General features: G+C 54.6%; 1 protein-coding gene across 10 annotated transcripts in view; it reads right to left on the reverse strand.

Annotated features, from left to right (window-relative positions):
* Positions 1 to 21,234, reverse strand: part of GTF2IRD1 (GTF2I repeat domain containing 1) — a 118,132-nt gene that overhangs the window by 10,214 nt on the left and 86,684 nt on the right. Inside the window, exon 23 of one of the 10 annotated variants that reach the window (XM_061401870.1) lies at positions 4 to 5,762. The exons of the other annotated variants lie outside the window; for them this stretch is intronic. Coding sequence (XP_061257854.1) covers positions 5,722 to 5,762 — 41 coding nt within the window. The 3' untranslated portion in view covers positions 4 to 5,721. Of the gene's footprint in view, positions 1 to 3; positions 5,763 to 21,234 lie in introns of those variants that run through there. 10 annotated transcript variants of the gene reach the window in all.

Genomic DNA, 21,234 nt, shown 5'->3' on the forward strand with positions numbered 1-21,234 from the left:
TGAGAGGAAGGCAAGGGGGCGTGAGGGTCCCCACAGGCTCGGCCCCGGGACCTGCTCCTTCTCCCACGTGGTGGCCCAGACCACCACTGGCTGGCACAGGCGCTCCAGGGCCCGCCCACTCCCCTGCAACCTGTTGCTGGCCTCAGCCGTCTGTCCGTACATCCATCCACACATCCTGCATTCTCTGAACAGCTTCCCCTGCACAGGCCCCGCATCAGGCACACAGCACCCCGAGGAGAAGGAGGCCAGAAGCCTCCTCCCAGGGACTCACAGCCTAGTGGGGGTGACGGCCAGGCCGCGCACCCACCCAGAAGTGTGACCGGGGACACCCCCGAGGAGATGGGAGAGGGGGCGTGTTCAAGAGAAGGCAGGATGGAGTGGGGGTGGGGAAAGACACCCCAGGTGTAGGATCAGCCCCCCTGCACGGGCATCGAAAGGTGAAAGGTCACAGTGTGCTGGCTGGGGCTGAAGCACAGGGTGGGGCCAGGGGAAGTGGATGGGGTGGGTCGGGGGGGCAGGGAGGTGGGGGTCTTGTGCCGCCTGACTGAGCTGGGCTTGCAGGAAGTCACCTGGCTGCCTCGAAGACCCAGAGCCCAAAGCTTGTGACCAGGGGGGCCCTTGAGGGGGCACCTTCTGCCCGGACCCTGTGCTCCCCTCCCTCAGCTCTCTCCTTGGCCTGGAAGAGCAGCTGGGGTCAGTGGAGCCCCCAGAGACAGGCCTGGGCTGGGCCAGGGAGAAGCGGGGCATGGATGGCATAGAGGAGGTCCTGGCAGAGCAGTCATGGGCATGTGTCCCAGGAGCGGGCGTTCCAGGAAGGGCCCCGGGGCACCGTGGCACAGTTCACCACATGGGCTGGGCCTCGGGGGGCGGGGGCAGGGAGCTAGAAGCCGGCAGGGAGCCAGGGCCTGAGAGGTGAGGGGCAGAGCAGACAGAATGGGTCGGCAAAGAAAAACAACTCCTGTTCTAATCTGGAAAAATCTCACAGAACTCAGTTCCATTTGGGAGGCCCAGGGCTCTGTGCCACTCAGACTGTCTGCTGCCCCCCGCCTGCACTTCACACCCCGGGCATGAGGCCCAGCCTTCCCCTGGCTCCACCGCCAGGGAGGGGCCTTGCCCGCCCAGCCCTGCAGGGCAGAGAGCTTCCCACACTGCCTGGCACCCCTCCTGCGTCACCCGCTGCCCTCCCAGTACCCCCTCCCCCTCCACCCACCCACTGTAGCCCTGTCTGGTCCCATTCATGCCCACGCTCCTAATTCTAGCATCCAGATATCCAAATCTCAGAGTTCCGGGATCTCTCTCTCTTCAAGCACAACCAACCAGCCACCCAGGTGCCAGGGGGCACTGCCAGTGTCAGGCATCCCAGATAACATCTTCCTCCTGCGTCCCCATCTCGGGGGGTGATGGTTGCCCCTGGGCACACTGAGACCCCGAACTCGGCACCCGGGAGCCCTCCCACCTTCCCACACACCCCATCACAGCCCTTCCCCATGGTCTTCAGGACCCCAGAGGTGGCAGCATCAACCTGACCTCCGCCCACGTCAGCAGTCAACTAAGACAAGTCCTGGGCCCCGGGGCCACCTCGAGCCTGCGGGGAGGTGGAAGACACTTTCTATCCAGCTACTCCCCCTGCCACCAGGGATGGCTCCGGGACTCTGCCCGGACATGGCAGCGCCACAGAGGCCAGGGAAAGATCAACCTGGATCCACCCAATGTGCACTGGAGACTCCGCCGGCAGCCTTCCCAGACATGGTCGTGGCCGCTGCTCACCACAGTCCACAAAGGTTCAGAGAAAGGTTAAGTAACCCGCCCAAGGTCACACAGCCCTGCAGGGCCAGGAATACCCTATTTGACCCAGAGGTCCGGGTCTTTCGCTCTACCAGGCACACTGGGTTTCCTGAATTTTCAGTTTCCCATCTCTAGAAAGAAGAGTTGATCTTTAAGGCGTTTCCACTAAATCTCTCGTTCTATCAGCTCATAGTTCCACCTCTTTGTCTCCTCTCAAGCCCAGGGCAGGGCTGGGACTCAGTCGGTATATGACAAAGCCTTCTGGATTAAAAGGAAGTAGACAGCGGACTTCCCTGGTGGTCCAGTGGTTAAGAATCCGCCTGCCAATGGAGGGGACGTAGGTTCGATCCCTGGTCGGGGAAGATCCCAGGTGCTGCAGGGCAGCTAAGCTGGTGCGCCACCACTACTGAAGCCCGAGAGAAGCCACCACAATGAGAAGCCTGGCACTGCAGCAAGGTCGTCCCCGCTGGCTGCAACTAGAGAAAGCCTGCGTGCAGCTACAAAGGCTCAGCGCAGCCATAAATAACTAACAAAAGGAAGTTGACAGTACCTCAAAGACAAGCCCGCAAGCTCAGGTTCTCGTGGTTGCTGGATGTGACTATCACCTGGGCACATGGGTGTGTCTGGGAGCGTGGGACTCACTCATCCACCCTGCCTTCCCCTGAAGACCCCTGCTACTCCACTGTCAGTGGGTGGAGAGAGACACAGGGCGGCCCTGAGCCTCACACTGTCCTCGCCTTGGGGGAGAGGCAATGCCAGGCTCTGGGAGGGCGAAGAACTTGGAGTCGAAAACCTAGGCTTGTGTTGGTTCAGTCACGGGTGGGTTGTGTCACCTCTCAGCATTTCTGCTCACTGTCCTGAAACAATATTTGTCTTGGACAAATATTTCACAAGCGTGGTCCCGTGGGGATGCAGTGCTGACCTTGCGTCAGAGTACAGAAAAAGTCCGAGATGAGGCAGTCAACAGTGAGGGACACGGGGTGACCCATCGGGCTTGAGAACTGTCAGTGAGAGCCTGGTGGAAGCATGGGGGGCGAGGGGGACCCCCCAACCCAGCTGGGGAGCATGGAGGGCTTCTCGGAGGGGGTGACAGCTGTGCCCCCCCAGGCCCTGTGGCGTTCGGCCTGATCGGCACACGTCGGGGCTCCAGGCACTTCACAAGTGCTCAACAAATGTTTTGTGAGTGTGTGTGTGTGCGCGTGCTCAGTTGTGTCCGACCTTTTGCAACCCCACGGATTGTAGCCCACCAGGCTCCTCTGTCCTTCATTATCTCCCAGTTTGCTCAAACTCATGTCCATTGAGTCAGTGATGCCATCCAACCATCTTATCCTCTGTCATCCCTGTCTCCTCCTGCCTTCAATCTTTCCCAGCATCAGGGTCTTTTCCAATGAGTCAGTTCTTTGCATCAGGTGGCCAAAGTATTGGAGCTTCAGCTTCAGCATCAGTCTTTCCAATGAATATTCAGGGTTGATTTCCTTTAGGATTGACTGGTTTGATCTCCTTGCAGGGACTCTCCAAGTCCCTGGTTTGATTTCCTCCAAGGGACTCTGTGTACTTGGACGAAAAAGGAGGGAAGCCCTTGTGGGATGAGGGCCAAGGAGGGACCCAGTATTTGGGAGGTTGAACTTGAACCACAGGTGCCCTCACTTTACCTCCAGCCTTGCAGGGGGAGGGATGAACACACTCAGGTCCAGGCTCAGAGATGCCTAGGACAGAGCTGGCCTGCTATGACGTGGATTGTGGTCACTGTCCCCAGCTGGCCCCCACAAGTCCTGGCAAGCCCTGGACATGGGGGAGGAAGGCCATGCTTCCTCCTAGCCTGCATGGCTCAGCCCAATGGGCCTCTTGGCAGGCTGTGGGTCGGTCACCTCCTTCCTGACACTGCCAGGCTCCTACCACCACCATCATATGCCCACTGCCTGGAGAGGCGGCAGCCAGGCCGGTGGTCACCAGGGACCTCCCCAAGGACGGCTGTGGGCAGGGCGGGGGGCCCTGGCAACCATCACCGCTGAGTCTGGTCTGCTAATGAGCAAAACGAGGGTCAGAGAACACGAGAGAGAGAGCGTGTGTGTGTGTTGTGTGTGGTGGTGGTGAGGCACAATCCCTGGGGCCCGTGGAGTCTCGGCCAGAAGCCCCATGGTCTTTCGTAGACTGAGGTACAGCCCTGTTGCCGGAATTTAAGACCGATGAAGACCACACGCTCTGAAGCTTGACTGCCTGGTCTCAAGTCTCGGCTGTTATTAGCTCATGATCTTGGGTCACCACTGCATTTCCTTGTTTGGAAAGTTGCAACAATGACCGCACGGAGCTGAGGACGTCCTGCCCGTGCCTGGCGCAGTCTCAGGCTAGTTGTCATTACTGTTCTTCCCTGGGGGGACCTGACGGAGTGTCTGCAAACCCAGGCTGGCTATAAGGACTCCAACAGTTGCAAACGTTTCAGAATGTTCTCCATTTGGAAACATCACAGGGCTCCATGCGGAGGCTGTGTAGCCTCCAGGTACCTGCTTGAATGCCTGCAGACAGTGGGGAGAAAGGGCATCCCCGGGGCCAGCGACAGCAGATTCCAAGGCAATCTTGACCATACCCCTAATGCTGTGTGGTGTCTGGAAAAGCACTCAACCTCTCTGAGTCAGTTCTGACATCCCTCTAATGGGAATCCTGACGTGTTAGGGAGGGATTTAATGATACTACATTAAAAAAAAAAAAAAAAGTAAGGTCTTATGCCATCAATGTCCAGTTATCATTGACATGATTAGCAGACCACTGTCTCAGTCATCTCACACAGTCTCAGGAAATGAAATCTTACACAGAAAACTCTTCCAGAAGATGGAAGTTTATTTCTTTTAAGTCTCTGGGTTTGCTTGACTCATTTAGGGGAGGACATTTTCTAAAACTCATCGAGCAGGCTTCCTCGGTGACTCAGGGGTAAAGAATCCGCTGGCCAATGCAGGAGACCTGATTTCGATCCCTGATCCAGGAAGATCCCACGTACTTTGGGGCAACTAAGCCCGTGTGCCACAACTACTGAGCCTGCGCTCTGGGGCCCGGAAGCTGCAACGACTGAGCCCGCATGCCCTAGAGCCCGTGCTCACGACGAGAGGCCACCATAACGAGAAGGTCGTGCGCCACGAGAGAGTAGCCCCCTCTCGCCACAACCAGAGAAAAGCCTGCACAGCAACGAAGATCCAGCACAGCCAGAAATGAATACAAATAAACATAAAACAACCCACACCAAATACCCCTTTTCTAATTGAGCACACAATTTGGGGGTAGGGGAGGTCACCCTCGTGACCTGAACCCCAGTACCATCCAGAAAGTGCTGCTGAACTTGCCCTGGCTGCAATGACCTGTCCCCCACTGCCCCGGGCTGGCATTTCTCCTGCCCTTTTTTTGCTTTTTCCAGTTTTCTGGTTTCTCTCTCTATGGTCTGCCCCAGGAGCTCTCCTCTTGTCCTTTCTAATCGGCTGTCTGTTAGCCCAAGGATTAACTGAATTTTGCCTGGGGAAAGCAAGCAACCAAGCTCATTAAATCACAGCCACACTGGGTACACAGTTTTAAGCCAGGCAGCTCAGGGGGACGCCTGGGGTGGCCCCACAGCGCTCTCCGGGGGGCAAAGTACAAGAGCCCGGAGCAGCCTGGCCTTTCTGCGCCTAGTCTGAGGTGCCCAGCTCGGGTTGATAACTGTGTGCTGGGAATCACGTTCCAGAATGACACAGAGGCAGCGGCAGCGAGAGAGGGGAGAGGCCAGTCTCTGGGGGAAGAATATAATAACTATTTCTCCTCTCTCCTCTCGAAGCAGTCTCTCCTCTCTGCCGGGCTTGGACTGGGCGATCCAGCCATAAACCAGACCCACGGACTCCCCTGGTGGTCCAGTGCTTAAGAAGAATCTGCCTGCCAATGCCGGTGACCCAGGTTCAATCCCTGCTCCAGGAAGATCTAATATGTGGCGGGGCAACTAAGTCCATGTGCCTTAAATCCTGAAACAAGAGAAACAACTGAAATGAGAAGCCTGCAGACTGCAACTAGAGAAAGCCCATGCACAGCAACGAAGACCCAGGGCAGTCAAAAATAAATTCACTAAAATAATAACAATTGTTTTTGTTATTTTTGATTGTCACCTGGCTTCCCAGCTGGCGCTAGTGGTAAAGAATCCATCTGCTGATACAGGAGACGCAAGAGATGCAGGTTTGATCCCTGGGTCGGGAAGATTCCCTGGAGAAGAAAATGGCAACCCACTCCAGTATTCTTGCCTGGAGAATCCCATGAACAGAGGAGCCTGGTGGGCTACAGTTCATGGGGTTGCAAAGAGCACACACACACAGAATGATAATAATAATTTAAAGTAAAAAAGTAGAGCCAGGTGGGCCTGGCTCTCAAGAGACCAGAAGATTAAATATCCATGGGCACCCCACCTTGGTGGAATAGCTGCCGTGTGCAGGCAGCAGGGGTCACTCAGATAGGGGACAAGCCACATCCTTCCCTGGGCCCCTGTGACTTGTAGGATACTGCACTTTCCTGGCACCAGGCCTTCGCCAGGATGAAAGGATACACTCAGTTCACCTCTTAACCCTTTCCAGGATCTGTGTGTAGGGGCAGCAGGAGTTCCATCATCTGTTTTGCAGATGGACAAACTGAGACTCAGAGAGGGCACAGCCATGCTGCAGTGGGGTGGAAGCCCTCGCCCTCGCCCGTGATCTCATGTACCCAAGAGAATCTTTCGTATGTGTGCCAAAGGAAACATGCTCAGCTGGGCTAAAGAGCACTCTTAGTAACAGCAAGTAACACCAAGACCCAGACAGCCTAGGACAGGAGAATGAATGAATCAATCGTGGTATAGTCAACGCAGTGGAATATTACAGAGCCCTGAAAAAAACAGCTATGGCGAAACATTTTAACGCTATGTTACGTCTTGTTAAGTGACAGAAGCAAATTCCAGACTTTCTATAATAGGATACCTTGGGGACTTCCCCGGTGGTCCGGAGGTTAAGAATCTGCCTTCCAGTGCAGGGGACGCAGGTTTGATCCCTGGTCAGGGAACTAAGATCCCACATGTGACAAGACCCCATATGCCGCTGAGCAACTAAGCTGGCAATGAGGAGCCCGAATGCCACAACTAAGACCCTATGCAGCCAAAAATAGATACATTAAAAAAAAAAAACTCTAAAAAATAAGACACCTTGGTTATAGAAGTTAAAAAAATAAGCAAAATGAAACAATTTTGGTTTAAGCAAGTATTTTATGCAATAGACATTTAAAAAAAAATGTGTGAGCAGTGATTAAATTACAGGGGATGACACAATCAAAGACATTTTTGGGAATCTGAATATAAACTGTATACTAGATGAGAGGGAGTTAGCAAGTTTCATAAGTGTGACAATGGTATTATGGGTCTGCAAAAAAGACGAGCATTGTTCTGGAGAGATGTGTGTTGAAATATTTAAGTGTAAAGAGTCAAGACGTGCCTGCAAGTTACTTTGATGGAGAAAGAGGCAGAGACAGAAACCAATGGGGGTGGGGTCTGTGGGTGGGAGAGAGACAAGGAGGGAGGGAGGGAAGGAATTTGGCAAAATGTTAAGAATTAATGTGCTGTGCTTAGTCGCTCAGTCGTGTCCGACTCTTTGGGAGCCCATGGACTGTAGCCCGCCAGGCTCCTCTGTCCATGGGATTCTCCAGGCAAGAATACTGGAGTGGGTTGTCATGCCCTCCTCCTGGGGATCTTCCTGACCCAGGGATCAAACCCAGGTCTCCTGCATTGCAGGTGGATTCTTTACTGTGTGAACCACCAGCTCCCAATGACTCCAGGGAATTCCCTGGCAGTCCAGTGGTTAGGACTCCGCTCTTTCACTGCAGAAGGCCCAGGTTGAACCCCTGGTTTGGGGAACTAAGATCCTGTAAGATGAGAGTCTTGGCCAAAAAAAAAAAAGAATTAGTGAATTCAGCGAAAGAATATACTGACAGGCATTATACTATTCTATTCTTTTTTTCCTGTAGTTTTGCAATTTTGCAGGAAAAAAAAAACCCCAAGAGAAAGAGACACATAAAATTCAGAATATTTGTTCCAGGGAGAGAGGCAGACAAAACGAAGGAGAGCGTGTGGGTGGGTATGTTACTGGCTCTGTTCTGATTCTTAGATGGGTGGTGGGTTCACAGGCGTTCACTGTAGTATTTATTAACAAGCGCCCAAACAAGTATGCATGCATATGAATGAAAGAATAAAAATAAATGAATACAAATGCAGTGTGGTATCCTGCATTGGAGTCTGGAATGTGAAGAGGATATCAATGGAACAGCTGAAGAAATCTAGCCTGAGCTTAGTCCATTGCAGGCGCCACCTGATGTCGAGTTTTGACAAGTGGACCATGGTTCTACAGGATGTTCGCGTCCTACATGGGTCAGACCGTACTTCGGAACTCTGTACTATCTTTGCAAGTATTTGTAAATTAAAAATTATTTCAAAATAAAAAGTTACAGCCATCAATCAATCGCTCGCTCGTTACATGCAGGGATATGGCACAGTGAATCGTGTGCTGGGGACCATGATGGAGCTGATCAGTGCACGGGGTTCCCTGGGTGGAGGGAGGGAAGAAGGCATGCCTTCTCGCCCAGAGTTCTCTAGGGCCGGGCTCTGTGCCTCCATCAATCCATCTCCCTTCCCCGGGATGGAGGTGGGTGGTGGGTGGACCACAGCCTGCCTGGGCAGGTGATCCAGCTTCCTCCTGGAGCCCAGCTGCCTGGCCTCCAGCTGACCCACTGCAACAAGAGCCTGAAACGATGGGCAACGGAGGGCTGTTTGGCCGGGGCCTCCCCTTCTGGGGCTCCTCCAGGCCCTCCCCTCCGCCAAACACTAGGATGCAAGCCCTCCACCGGCTAACGGTGGCACTAAGGCTCAAACCCAGGTCTGTCTGACCCCTTGGTGCCATTTTCCCACCTGAAAACAGACCAGCAGCTTGACAGAGGGCTTCCTCCCAAATTCTCTTGCAGCTCCTTTTAATTGTAAATTAAAAATTCGCTTGCAGCCTGAACCTGCAAGCCAGGCTGGGCAGAGCAAACATCAGGTTTTCTTGGGGTGGTGGCGGGGGGCGTCTATCCTGGATGGACGGTCCTGGGAGCGGACATACTCATGGTCTTTCCCAAGGGAAGTTACTTCCTTCCTTCTCCCCTCCCCTTCCCTCCTCCATGGTCCCAAGGCCAACAAGGCCTAGGCTGAACTGTGACATGTGGGCACAACTGGCCAGGTGCAGAAGGCTGCCCACTAAGTGTGACTGGCAGAGCATCAGCGCCCAACTTGGACAAGATGGGCAGAGGCAGTCAGCTGACCCACATAGGCTGGGGCTCCGCTGTGCCAGGGGCCAGGGAGAAAGGAAGTATTTTGAGGCCACGATCCTTACCCTACAACATCGGTGAACTCTGCAGCCAGGGACCTGAGAACAGATGTTCCTGTGGGCCGACCGTGTGGTCTGTCTGCACGTGTTCACGATTACAGCCCCAGCACCCACAGCAACGCCCGACGCATCACAAGCACTCGGCAAATAACTGTCCAAGAAATTAAACTCCCACGTGCCAGGCACTCTTCTTAGACCTCGGCATGCATTCACTTAATCCTTCCGACAACACTAGGAAGTCGGTCCTAGGAGCATCTCCCTCCTGCAGATGGGGGGACTGAGGCACAGAGAGAAAGCCACCTGCTCTGGTGACACAGGGAGTAAGCAGGAGAGCCACGATTCATCCCAGATCACTGACCACCTGGCAGTAAGCCTCTCCGTCGAGGCTGCGAGGACAGGTAGAGGGTCTGAAATCATACTGAAGGCTAATCACAACTCAGTTTCTGCACGTGGGGAGGAACCAGATCTTCCTTGTACCCCGTCCAGCTCTCTCTGCACCCATAACCTCAAACCCATGTTTCCACCTGCCTCCCCGAGCACCTTTGTTCTGCACACCCCGCCCAGTCTCTGCCCAAGCCTCCCTCAAACCTGTCCCTCCTCCCATCTCGTGGGTCCCTGACCCCACCCTCCCACACGGTCACTCAGGAGGGAAACCTCGGCTGAATAGTGGTCCCCAAAGCTGACCGTCCCCTAATCCCTGGAGCCTGTTTCTTCACATGGCAGAAGGACTATGCTGCCTTGTCCTTAAGGATCCTTGTCTTAAGGATCTTGAGATGGGGGGTTGATGCGGGATTATTCGAGTGGACCCCAAATGTAATCACAAGAGTCCCTAGAAAAGGGAGGCAAGGTCAAAAGCAGGAGAGGGGACAACAGAGGTTGGATGGACACGCTCTGAAGATGGAGGGGCCACAAGCCAAGGAAGGTAGGCAGTTTCAAGAAGATGGAAAAGACGCAGAAACAGATTCCCCCGAAGAGCCCTTGGAAGGAACCCGCCATGTGGACACCCTGACTACTCCTGTAAGGAGATGAACCCGGGCTGCTTTCAGCCACTGAGTTACTGCAGCCACAGGAAACTCCACCCCTCTGCGCCCCTTTGCCTCCAGCTATATTTTTTTCAGGGTGTCCCAGGTGGTAAAGAACCCATCTGCCAATACAGGAGACATAAGAGATGTGGGTTCGATCCCTGGGTTGGGAAGATCTCCTGGAGGAAGAAATGGCAACCCACTCCAGTATTCTTGCCTGGAGAATCCCTTGGGCAGAGGAGCCTGGCAGGCTACAGTCTATAGGGTTGCAAAGAGTCAGACACAACTGAAGCGACTTAACACACATGGTTTTTCAAGTAAACATGTACGGATGTGAGAGATGGACCGTAAAGAAGGCTGAGGGCCAAAGAATCGATGCTTTCACACTGTGGTATTGGAGAAGACTCTTGAGAGTCCCTTGGACAGCAAGGAGATCAAACCAGTGCATCCTAAAGGAGATCAGTCCTGAATATTCTTTGGAAGGACTGATGCTGAAGCGGAAGCTCCAATACTTTGGCCACCTGATGCGAACAGTTGATTCACTGGAAAAGATCCTGATGCTGGGAAAGACCGAAGGCGAAAGGAGAGGGGGGCCGGTGGAGGATGAGATGGTTAGATAGTGTCACTGATTCAATGGACATGAGTTTGAGCAAACTCCGGAAGATAATGGAGGACGGAGGAGCCTGGCGGGTTACAGTCCATGAGGTTGGGAAGAATCAGACGTGACTTAGTGACCAAACAACAACAAAATCCAGGTACATCTCGTCACCTTTGATGCGGCGAGAACTTCTCGGCTGGCCTCCCCGATTCCACCCTCTGCTCTGCAAGCCGCTCAGACTTATCTAAACTGTCCGTCTGACCATGTCCTTCTGTTGCTTTAAACTCGCTGAGGGCTTCTGTTGTTTGTGGGGCAAATCCATCCTCCTTCCCCTGGTGAACAAGACCCTCTGCTGGAGTTTTCACCCAGCCCTGCACTCCCCAGGTCCCCACTTGAGAAGTCATAGGGAACCTGCTGTTTCATGAAACAGACAACGGAAATCCGGGGCTCCTCTACTTTGTGGGGCGGAGAGGAAGCCTCTTCCCCCTCACCTTGTGGGGCATCTATAATCCTAAGCTGTGGGGACTGGGGCCTGTTGAAAAGCCATTGTCGCTCAAGGCCTGACGTCTGATTTCCTTGCAAGATGCTCAGCCACGTCTCTGGGCCGTGGGACCCTCAGGGTCACAAGGGGAGAAGGGCCTCCTCCCAGGGAGAAGGGGGTTCTTCCACTCACCCCCAGGACACCACCTGCTCCTGGCTCCTCCCGGTTTCTTCCTGACCTACAAAGACTGAAGGTACCGGGGTCCTGACCTGCTGAGTCCACTCATTTCTGATGATCTCATTCTGTTTGGGCTTTATTTATGTATTTTTATTTTTTGGCCTCACTAGGCGGCGTGTGGGATCTTCGTTCCCGGACGATGGATGTGCCCCACTGAATTGGAAGTGCGGAGTCTTAACCATTGGACCACCAGGGAAGTCCCCGTTTGGGCTTCAAATATTACCAGCAATGCGCTTGTGATTCTCCAAATGACATATCAAGTCTGGACCGCTCCCCTGAGCCCCCTGCTTGTACGTCAAACTGCTCTTGGAGATGTGTGTGCATGCTTAGTCCTGTCCGACTCTTTGTGACCCCAAGAACTGCAGCCCGCCAGGTCCTCTGTCCTTGGGATTCTCCAGGCAAGATCACTGGAGTGGGTTGCCATTTCCCCTCCAGGGGATCTTCCTGACCCCGGGATCAAACCCACATCTCCTGTATCTCCTGCGCTGGCAGGCAGATTCCTTACCGCTGAGCCACCTGGGAAGCCCCCAGACTTAATAAGCCACAAACATGCCTGAGACCTCCCCCACTCCCCACCCCGGCACCTCTTCCTGCATCTTCCGAATCTCAGCTACCTACCAGCACCTCCATCCTTGCAGAAGCTCACTCCAAATCCCTGAGGTCAAGCTCGACTCCCCCTACCTATCCTCTTGCTCACAGCCCCTACCAGCAAGCAAATTGTTGGTTTTAGCTACAAACTCTGCCCAGAGTCAAAAACTCACCATGGCTGCAGCCACCCCCGGGGCCTCGCATGTGTTGCTATGACCACCTCCTTACATCGCCCCCTGCTGCCTCCCTGCGTGTCCTCACCCAGCAGCCTGAAGGGTCCTGTTAGATCCTAAACTGGATTCTGTTTCTCCTCTGCTCCGAAGCCTGCACTGGCTCCCAGCTCCCTTGGAATAAGGGTCGGCATCCTGATCCAGCGCCCACAATCGGCCTTCTCTCCCATTTCCACCCCACCTCCCACCCTGGCAGGGGACCTCAGGGTCTCTGCAGTCTGTACTTGGCCTGCAAGGTTCTTCCCTGCGCACCCTCTGGCTCTACTGCCTCCTTCAGGCTTTTGCTCACAGGCTTTCCCTGGCCACCCCATATCAACCCACTGCGACTCCCTAAAAATAAACACAACCTCTCCCATCTGCTTCTCAGCCCTCAACACCTGGTACCCTTGATCCTTCGCACATCGTCTGTTCTCTGCAACCACACCAGAATGTAAATCCCATGAGGCAGTGTGAAGAAAGTGAAAGCATCAGTCACTCAGTTGTGTCCGACTCTTTGCAGCCCCATGGACTGCAGCCCTCCAGGCTCCTCTGCCCAAGGGATTCTCCAGGCAAGAATACTGGAGTGGGTTGCCATTCCCTTCTCCAGGAGATCTTCCCTACCCAGGGATCAAGCCCCGGTCTCCTACACTGCAGGCAGATTCTTTACCATCTGAGCCACCAGGGAAGCCCTCAGCCCAGTGCCCGGTCCAGCAGACACTTCGAGACTGTTCACCGACTAAGTAACTGGCCCTTTGCTCCCAAACTTGAAGGGTCCCTTCTGCAGGCTGTGCTGTCCTGTCCCCAAGCCTGCAGAGGGACTGCAGAGGGCTAGGGCTGTGTCCCCATCCCCACCTCCCACCACCGCAAGGTCTCTTTTGCCACCAGACCCTGGAGGTGGCTCAGACGGTAAAGAATCTGCCTGCAATATAGGAGACCTGGGTTCGATCCCTGGTTTAGGAAGATCTTCTGGAGGAGGAAATGGCAACACACTCCAGTGTTCTTGTGAGGAGAATCCATGGACAGAGGAGCCTGGTGGGCTATAGTCCATGGAATCGCAATGAGTTGGACATGACTAAGGGACTAACGCTTTTTACTTTCTTTCCCTGGAGGTTGGCAAGATCCAGCCCACCCAGGAAACAACGTGTGCTGAGCCATCCTTTGTGCCCCACTCCCCACCAGGCCTCCACTTTCTGTGGCTCAAAGACGGATTTATCAGCCAGAGAGCTTCGGTTGGGCACGAGGTGCCTGGTGACCCCAGAGCTGATCCCATTCCAGTCCAAATAAAGGCGTTGGTTATTCCTGTCGGCTTGGGTGGTCCCAGCTGGGGAACTAGTTTCGGTGAGGTTTTCTGGAATGCTACAGAAGAGTTTGAAGCCCCTCACTGTTCCCTTCTGGGGCCTGAGCCCCCTGCCTAACAACTGCTGGGAATCTTGGGGTAGCCCTCCCCTCCCCTGGCAGAGCTGGGGGAGGACAGGGCTGGGACCACCACCGACCACCCCAGGGGCAGGGTGGGGGGCAGCCTTCGACCCCCGCTGGGCCCCCACAGGCCAGGAAAGGGCGGGGCCTCCTGACACCACATTGTTCCACGGCCCACGGGGCCGCCTCGCCTGGAAGAAAGGAGGCAGCCAGCCAATTCTGGGCCTGGCAGCCAGTCATCTGCCCACAAAGGCCTCCGGGCCCCGCCCAGCAGATGCCAGCTCCTCCCGGGATGGCAGAAGGGAGATCATTACTGGAGCCTAATTAACAAAGAAAAGCAGAGATAATTAAGTGGAGAAACATGTGGCTGGCGCTGGAATTGCGATATCTTTAGAAACTTGAGAAAGGACGATCTTATTTTGAGCTCTCGAGAGCCTGACGGAGTTGGAAGGGTGGAGAGGGGGTGGGGTAGGGAAGAGAGAAAGGGGGGGTGTGTGTGTGACAAGGCTAGAGGGTGGACCACGGAGGCTGTCCCTGCTCCGTGTGACCTCAAGGCCGAGAGATAGCAAGGTTACTTTCCCAGGTCAGAGACAGTACGTTAATTCATCCAAGGTCACCTAGCTCCTGAGTGGGGCCAGCAGGGGACTTTCCCCTGTTCCTATTCAGTCCCTTCCCCAATGCCCTCTGCTGAGGTCAACGTCAGCCCCTTTTCCAGAAAGCCCACCCCTCCCAGCACCCAGTGAGTGACAGGAGACCTAGAAGAGGCCCCAGTGGGGACAATGACAAGAGGTGCCATGTGGGGCTGGGAACATTCCTTTCTCATGAAAAATGGAAGTTTTAGTTGCTCAGTCGTGTCTTACTCTTTGCAACCCCACAGACTGCAGCCCACCAGGCTCCTCTGTCTATGGGATTCTCCAGGCAAGAATACTGGAGTGGGTTGCCATGCGCTCCTCCAGGGGATCTTCCCCATGGAGGGGATGGAACCTGCATCTCCTGCATTGGCAGGCAGATTCTTTCCCGTCTGAGCCACAGGGACCCTCCCCGCAAAAGGGATCACAGCCCTCCCCTTGGCCGACCCTTCACCCAGAGCTGAGCTTCTCAAACTGGGCCTCAGGCAACACTGGGGTGGGAAGTAGGTCAGATGGGATGCCAGCAAGTCATATTTTCTTAGCAGGATATAATCCGACAGAGTTCCTTAAATGAAAAGCCAAGTGGAGGGTTTATGGAGCGGGGCCCTTCTGAGGTAAAGCTGGGGCCCAGCAGAGCTTGGACCCTGGCCTGCGGGGGTGCTCGGGCTCCGGCCGTGGAGACGTCAGCGGAAGGGCTTGCCAAGGCCGGGTCTGCAGGGTCCAGTCCACGCTGCAAAGCCAGGCCTTCCAGGCCCTCCACGCTCGGGCCTAGCCGGCCTCTTGGCCTTGCCCGCCCCCCCGAACACGACAGGCTATTTATTCCTCTTCTTCTTGCCTCGCTGGGGCACCCAAGACAGCCCTGGTTTGGCTGGGGGTGGTGCAGGTCAAGGGCAAAATCGGACTTGCTAGTCTCACAGAGGAAGTCGGCAGCTCTGCTCTGACTATGGGGTCCCTAGCCCCTTTTCTCGGGTGGTAAGTGGGAGTAGGGGGGTGCCTGGCTGCTCACCACTGAGTTTTCTCAAGCTGGCAGGGAGGATGAGCTGCTGGAGACCAAAGAATCCAACCAAAAGAAGAGGAAGCTGGCTGAGGCCTAGGGGAACTGTGTGTTTGGCCAGAAGACAACCAGGGCAGACAGCTGTGAGCAGGGCAGCAGGGTTGTCAGAGGGTGGGGAGGCCCCTGGGTCTGCACCCTTCCTGGTTCTAAAGGGCTGGGACTCTGGGCAGACAGGCATGGCACGCACAAGCCAAAGGTAGCTGCAATGGGTAAAGCCTTCCTCCATCTCCTGCAGCGACCCGAGGTGAGTGGCCACTTGGATGCTTCCAGTGACAGAGAACTCACTACCTAACAAGACTTTTTTTTTTTTTTTTTTTAAACTGCTGCGCTTCAAGATCGGTTCTAGAATATTCATTTCCTTGATCTCGCTGGTGTTGCCTAGGCCTCTGCTGTCATCTGAGATCTGCAAAGAGCTGCCTGACTCAGCTCTTCGGACCTGCAAATCCCTCCACCTCCTTCCCTCGGGCTCCACCTCCTCTGTTCCTTCACAGGCTCCTCATCCTCAAGGTCCCGTGGAGGGCAGTGAGCTCCTGGGCTCTGCCCTGGGACCTCTCTGCCTGCTCCACACTATCCAGAGTTTGTGGTTGCAGCTGCCACCTTCACCAGGCTGGGCCCAGCCCCAGTGCCACCCTACAGGCTCTGGGCACCACTTGGGTCCTGTCAACTGCACACATGCTCCTGGGTTTCTCGCAGGCCTACAGATCCAGCCCTGAAGATGGATACCACCATCACCCTGCTGGAACCTTCTGCCCTCCCTCCTCACTCCCCACTGCCACCTCTAGATCCTAATTCCACCTACCCCTGGGTCCTGCCGCCCATGCTGCCCCAGTTTTGCCTTCTCTCATCTACCTCGGTGGGTAGAAGAGTGGTTACCATGGTAATGATAAGACAAGACAAACCCAACCCTATCATTTCCTTGACAGAAAAAGCTTCCAATATTATGGGAGAGAGCTTGAGTCACCAGTGTTTACGTCAAGGCCAGGTATGATTCCGGCCTCACCCTGGTGCTGCCATCCACCCCCGCTGCCCAACGCCACTGGCCCAGTCTCCAGAATGGAATGGCCCTGAGCACGACTGCGGCCCTGTGTTAACTACCTGACTGCTTCCTTCAGCCTCAGTGTGCTCAGCGGCAAAAATGGGAACGAAGAGAGTACCGACATTGCAGGTTTGCTGTGAAGACACCACGAGCCTCGGGTCAAAGGCCCAGGGCCAGGTATGCTGTGGGCGCTCAGCGAGGCACTGAACTTGCACGGGGCTCTGGAAACCCAGGCTGCTCCCGTCCTACTTCCCGGGGATCAACCTGCTGGCAGACACACCTTCCAAGCCCCTGACCCTCCCTGTCCTGACGACCTCTCCTCCCTCCAGCCACGTCTAAACCTCTTGGTCATCAACAGTGGTGGCCTCTCCACAGTGTCCAGGTCATACATTCTTCTGGGACTGTTCCTTCCCATCTTCCCAGTCCTTCCCCTAGGACCCTGACTCCAATAATCCTTCCTCCCACACCCCTCCACCCCAGGACACACAGTCTTCTGTCCTTATCACCTTTCCCCTGTCCCTCTCTGGGCAGAGGGGCTCTATCTGGCACATGGTCTCAGCATCCCCCATAAACCTCCTATTCTCAGGGGGACGCCCCTCCTCTGGCCACCTCCCCATCCACTCTGCCACTAGGTCACTCATTTCTCTAAAAATCACACCATCACTATTCAATGTCCAAACCCCTCTGCTAAAGCCCATTCCACCCTGCAGCTCCTACCCCATTTCTCCCTTGACCCTGCTGAGTTCCATGTCTTTCCTCTCGTTCTCCCCCCGAGCTCACGATTCCAATCAGGTCCCTTGCCTCCTTGAAACTGCTCTTGACCGCGCCGACCCTGGACGCCTGGGCTGCTCCATCCCACGGCCCCATCTTGGGTCTGCACCTGACCCTGCAGCACTGGGCCTGGGCGATCTGTTTCCTTTTCCAACAGTTTGTCACTGAGTTTCCAGGACATCACTCCCTCTGGGGGGATTCACTTATCTCTCCTCTGCTCTCAAAGGGCCCCAGGGTTCATCCTTGGACCCCTCGTGACTGTCCATGCCCAACACCACTATGATCCATTTTCATGACTGATATACACGTGTCTCCAGTGGGGCTCTCTGCAGCTGAATGCTCTGCCCCTGAGTCACAGTCTCCCCCAAATGGGACTCTCTCTTGTTTACAGATCCAGCTGCCTTCCCAAGCTATCCACTTGGGTGTCAAATCTGCCCACCATTCAGATCCTACCTCCCCTCCTCCTCCAAAGTCTTGATGACATCTTTGATCTTTCTTTCCCATACCCCTCATCCACACTCAGAAATCCTGCTGGGGGACTTCCCTGGTGGTCCAATAATTAAGACTTCGCACTTCCATTGCAGGGGGCACAGGTTCAATCCCTGGTCTAATCCCTGGAACTAAAATCCCACATACCATGAGGCTTGACCAAAAAAATAAAAAGCAATCCTGTTGACCCTATTTTCAAAATATGTCCAGGGCCCCAGGGCCTTTGCACTGATGGACTCTTCTCCCTGGATGTCTTGACCTAGATTTCTACATGGCTTATACCCTCTCTTCATTCAGGCCTTTACTCCTGGTAGCCTCTAAAACTGTGCTCTTGAAAGAAAGTCCTAATTTTGCATTTGTCTCCATGGTACTCATCACTATTGAATATATTATTTGTTCTTATTTATCTGCCTCCCTGACTAGAATATAAGCACCATGATGGCAGAGTTTTTTTTTTTTTTTCTATTTTGTATTCCCAGATATCGCTTGGCATAGAGAAGGCAGACATTCAATAACGTTTTGTTGTTGTGCAAAGAAGTGAGCTCAGAGGACTGTGAGCCTAAAGGGTTAGACAGGACTAATGTTATAGATTGGAGAAGGCAATGGCACCCCACTCCAGTACTCTTGCCTGGAAAATCCCATGGGCAGAGGAACCTGGTGGGCTGCAGTCCATGGTGTCGCGAAGAGTCGGATACGACTGAGCGACTTCACTTTCACTTTTCACTTTCATGCATTGGAGAAGGAAATGGCAACCCACTCCAGTGTTCTTGCCTGGAGAATCCCAGGGACGGGGGAGCCTGGTGGGTTGCCGTCTATGGGGTCGCACAGAGTTGGACACGACTGAAACGACTTAGCAGTAGCAGTAGCAATGTTATAGATGCTGATAGCCAGAAGGGGGCAGCAAAGACCTATCTAGTGTGGATAGGCGGTTGTGGTGGGAAGAGCCTGGGAGCGGGCTGTGTGACCTCCAGTGAGCTCCTTAACCTCTCTGAGCCTGTTTCCTCCTGTAGGGCTGGTTATGGGGGGTGGGCAGGAGATCATATGTGTCAGTATGGGAAGGCTTGGTAGCTGGCAGACCATCGGATGAGCAGATGTTAGGTGTCCATGGTGTGAGGAGTTGCCCTGCTGTCCACTCCTGGGGGAGAGGGTTGTCATTTAACTACAATGCACTCCGATGACAGAGCATTATAAAGTGATTTAAAGACATGGGAAAATGCTTATGCTTTAAGCATACGTGTTTGTAAGTTTAGAGAAAGCATAAGATATACAATTAATAAGCCTCGGGGGAAATCTGGAAGAAATTATCATCATAAAAGTGAATAGCCATTTATGGACGTCTCTGGTGGTCCAGTGGTTAAGAATCCGCCTGTCAATGCAGGGGACACGGGTTCTATTCCTGGTCCGGGAAGATCCCACATGCTGCAGGGCAACCGAGTCCGCGAACCACAAGGTGACTGAGCCCGAGATGGACCCTCGAGACACAGCTGCTGAAGCCCGTTCGCCTAGAGCCCGTGCTCCACAGGAGAAGCCACCACAGCTCAATGAAGAGGAGCCTCTGCTCGCCACAAATAGAGAAAGCCCACGCGAAGCAAATAGAGATCCAGCACAGCAAAAAAGAGAGAGAGAGAGAGAACCTCCTCCAGGAAGCCTTCCTGACCCCCTGGAATAACAAAATTGCCTGCCAACCCCACTGGCTGAGCCCTTCCCATCACAGCTGGTCCAGAACTCACAGCTTTACAAATACGTCTCTGAATCATCAGCAGGGGGAACCGTCCTCCACGGCTGACCCACCGCTGCCCACCACTCAGCTACCCAGATCACCTGGGGAAGCAGGTATGACCAGCTCCATCTCATCGAAGAGGAAGTGGAGGCTTGGAGATGAGAAATAAGGATCCCAGGGTCACAAGGTTAGTAAGAAGGGTCAGGGCTCTCAGTCTGGGTCTGCATGTGCGCCAGCCTGTGCTCTCCCACAGCCTCCACACCGCCTCGCCCCCAACCCCAAAATACATTATCTGCCACCCCTCCATGTGCCCAGGGCTCCCGCCTCCAGTACAGCACCCGTTCCTCCAGGCTCTGGCGCTTGCGGCCGTACCGCCTTCCCTTGAGACCTGATCTCCTGTTCCCATTCTCCTGGGAACCCCAGGAGCTGGTCCATATCAGGCTTCCGTGACTGTCCGACAGTCTGGGAACAGCCATTTCTGGGGCAGGAGCGGCACTCAGTGACCTCTGGTGAACCCTTGGAGGCCCCTGGGAGCCTGGACGCCTTCCCAGCCCAGTGTGACAAGTGGCATGAGTAAGCGCAGAGCTGGCCAGCTCCAGCCCCTCCAGGCTGACACCTGGCCTGGAAGTCAATGCCTGGAAAGGCACTGGCAGTTCCCTCTCCGAGGCCCGGGGCCAGGGCCACATTTCCGTCTCCTCTTCCAGGCAGTCTGCCATCCTCTCCTGTACCATGTGGGCAGAGAAAGCATTTCCAAGGGGCTTCCCTGGTGGCTCAGACGGTAAAGAATCTGTCTGCAATGCAGAAGACCCGAGTTTGATCCTGGGTTGAGAAGATACCCTTGGAGAAGGAAATGGCAACCCACTCCAGTATTCTTGCCTGGAAAATTCCATGGACAGAGGAGCTTGGCGGACTACAGTCCACGGCATTGCAAAGAGTCGGACACAACTGAGTGACTAACATTTTCATTTTCTTTACATACACAGGGGCTACGGGGAAGGCTGATGGGTGCGTGGGCAGACTGGCACAGAGAAATGGGGGGCAGGTGGCCGCCATGGGGTAAAGGCTGGGATTCAAGAAGCTGCTCAAACAGGAAGATGCACCATCAAAACCCCTTGCAGGAGGGCAAGCCGTGACCAATGGAACAGGTCACCCCCAGAAAGAGGTGAAGGCTGCTGGCTGCCTCTCTGCCCCCGGCATTTCTCCCCAAAGCCCGACTTGCCACTATTTGGTGGCTGCTCTAAATGACGTGCCACCTGCCTGGCATCAGATGGAGCAGGGAGCCAGGTGTAGGGTCAATGCTTCCTCCACTAAGGGTTGGGCATCCTGAGAAAATCACTGAAGTTCCCTCGGCCTATTTCTTCACCCATAAAAAGGGACAGAAGGATTTTCCTGGTGGTACAGTGGATAAAATCTGCCTGCCAATGCGGGGGACACAGGTTCAATCCCTGGTCGGGGAAAATTCCACACGCTGCGGAGCAACCAAGCCTGTGTGCCACAACTCCAGAGCCTGCACGCTGCAAGTACTGAAGCCTATGAGCCCTAGAGGCTGTGCTCCACAAGAGAAGCCACCGCAATGAGAAGCCTGCGCACCACAGAGCCCCTGTTCGCCGCAACTAGAGAAACCCCGTGCGCAGCCGTGAAGACCCAGCGCAATAAAAAAAAAGGCGGGGGGCGGGCAAGGGACAGAAAAAGGTAACAGGGCCAAGCGCTGAACTCATAGCCCAGCACACATCAGGGGTCAGAAATGACGTTTTCTTGCTCCATTTTCCAACTCATTAACACACATGCCCGCTCCGGGAGCTGCTGTATTTTCAGGC

This window comes from Bos javanicus, chromosome 25 (assembly GCF_032452875.1).
Source record: "Bos javanicus breed banteng chromosome 25, ARS-OSU_banteng_1.0, whole genome shotgun sequence".
Classification (NCBI taxonomy): Eukaryota; Metazoa; Chordata; class Mammalia; order Artiodactyla; family Bovidae; genus Bos; species Bos javanicus.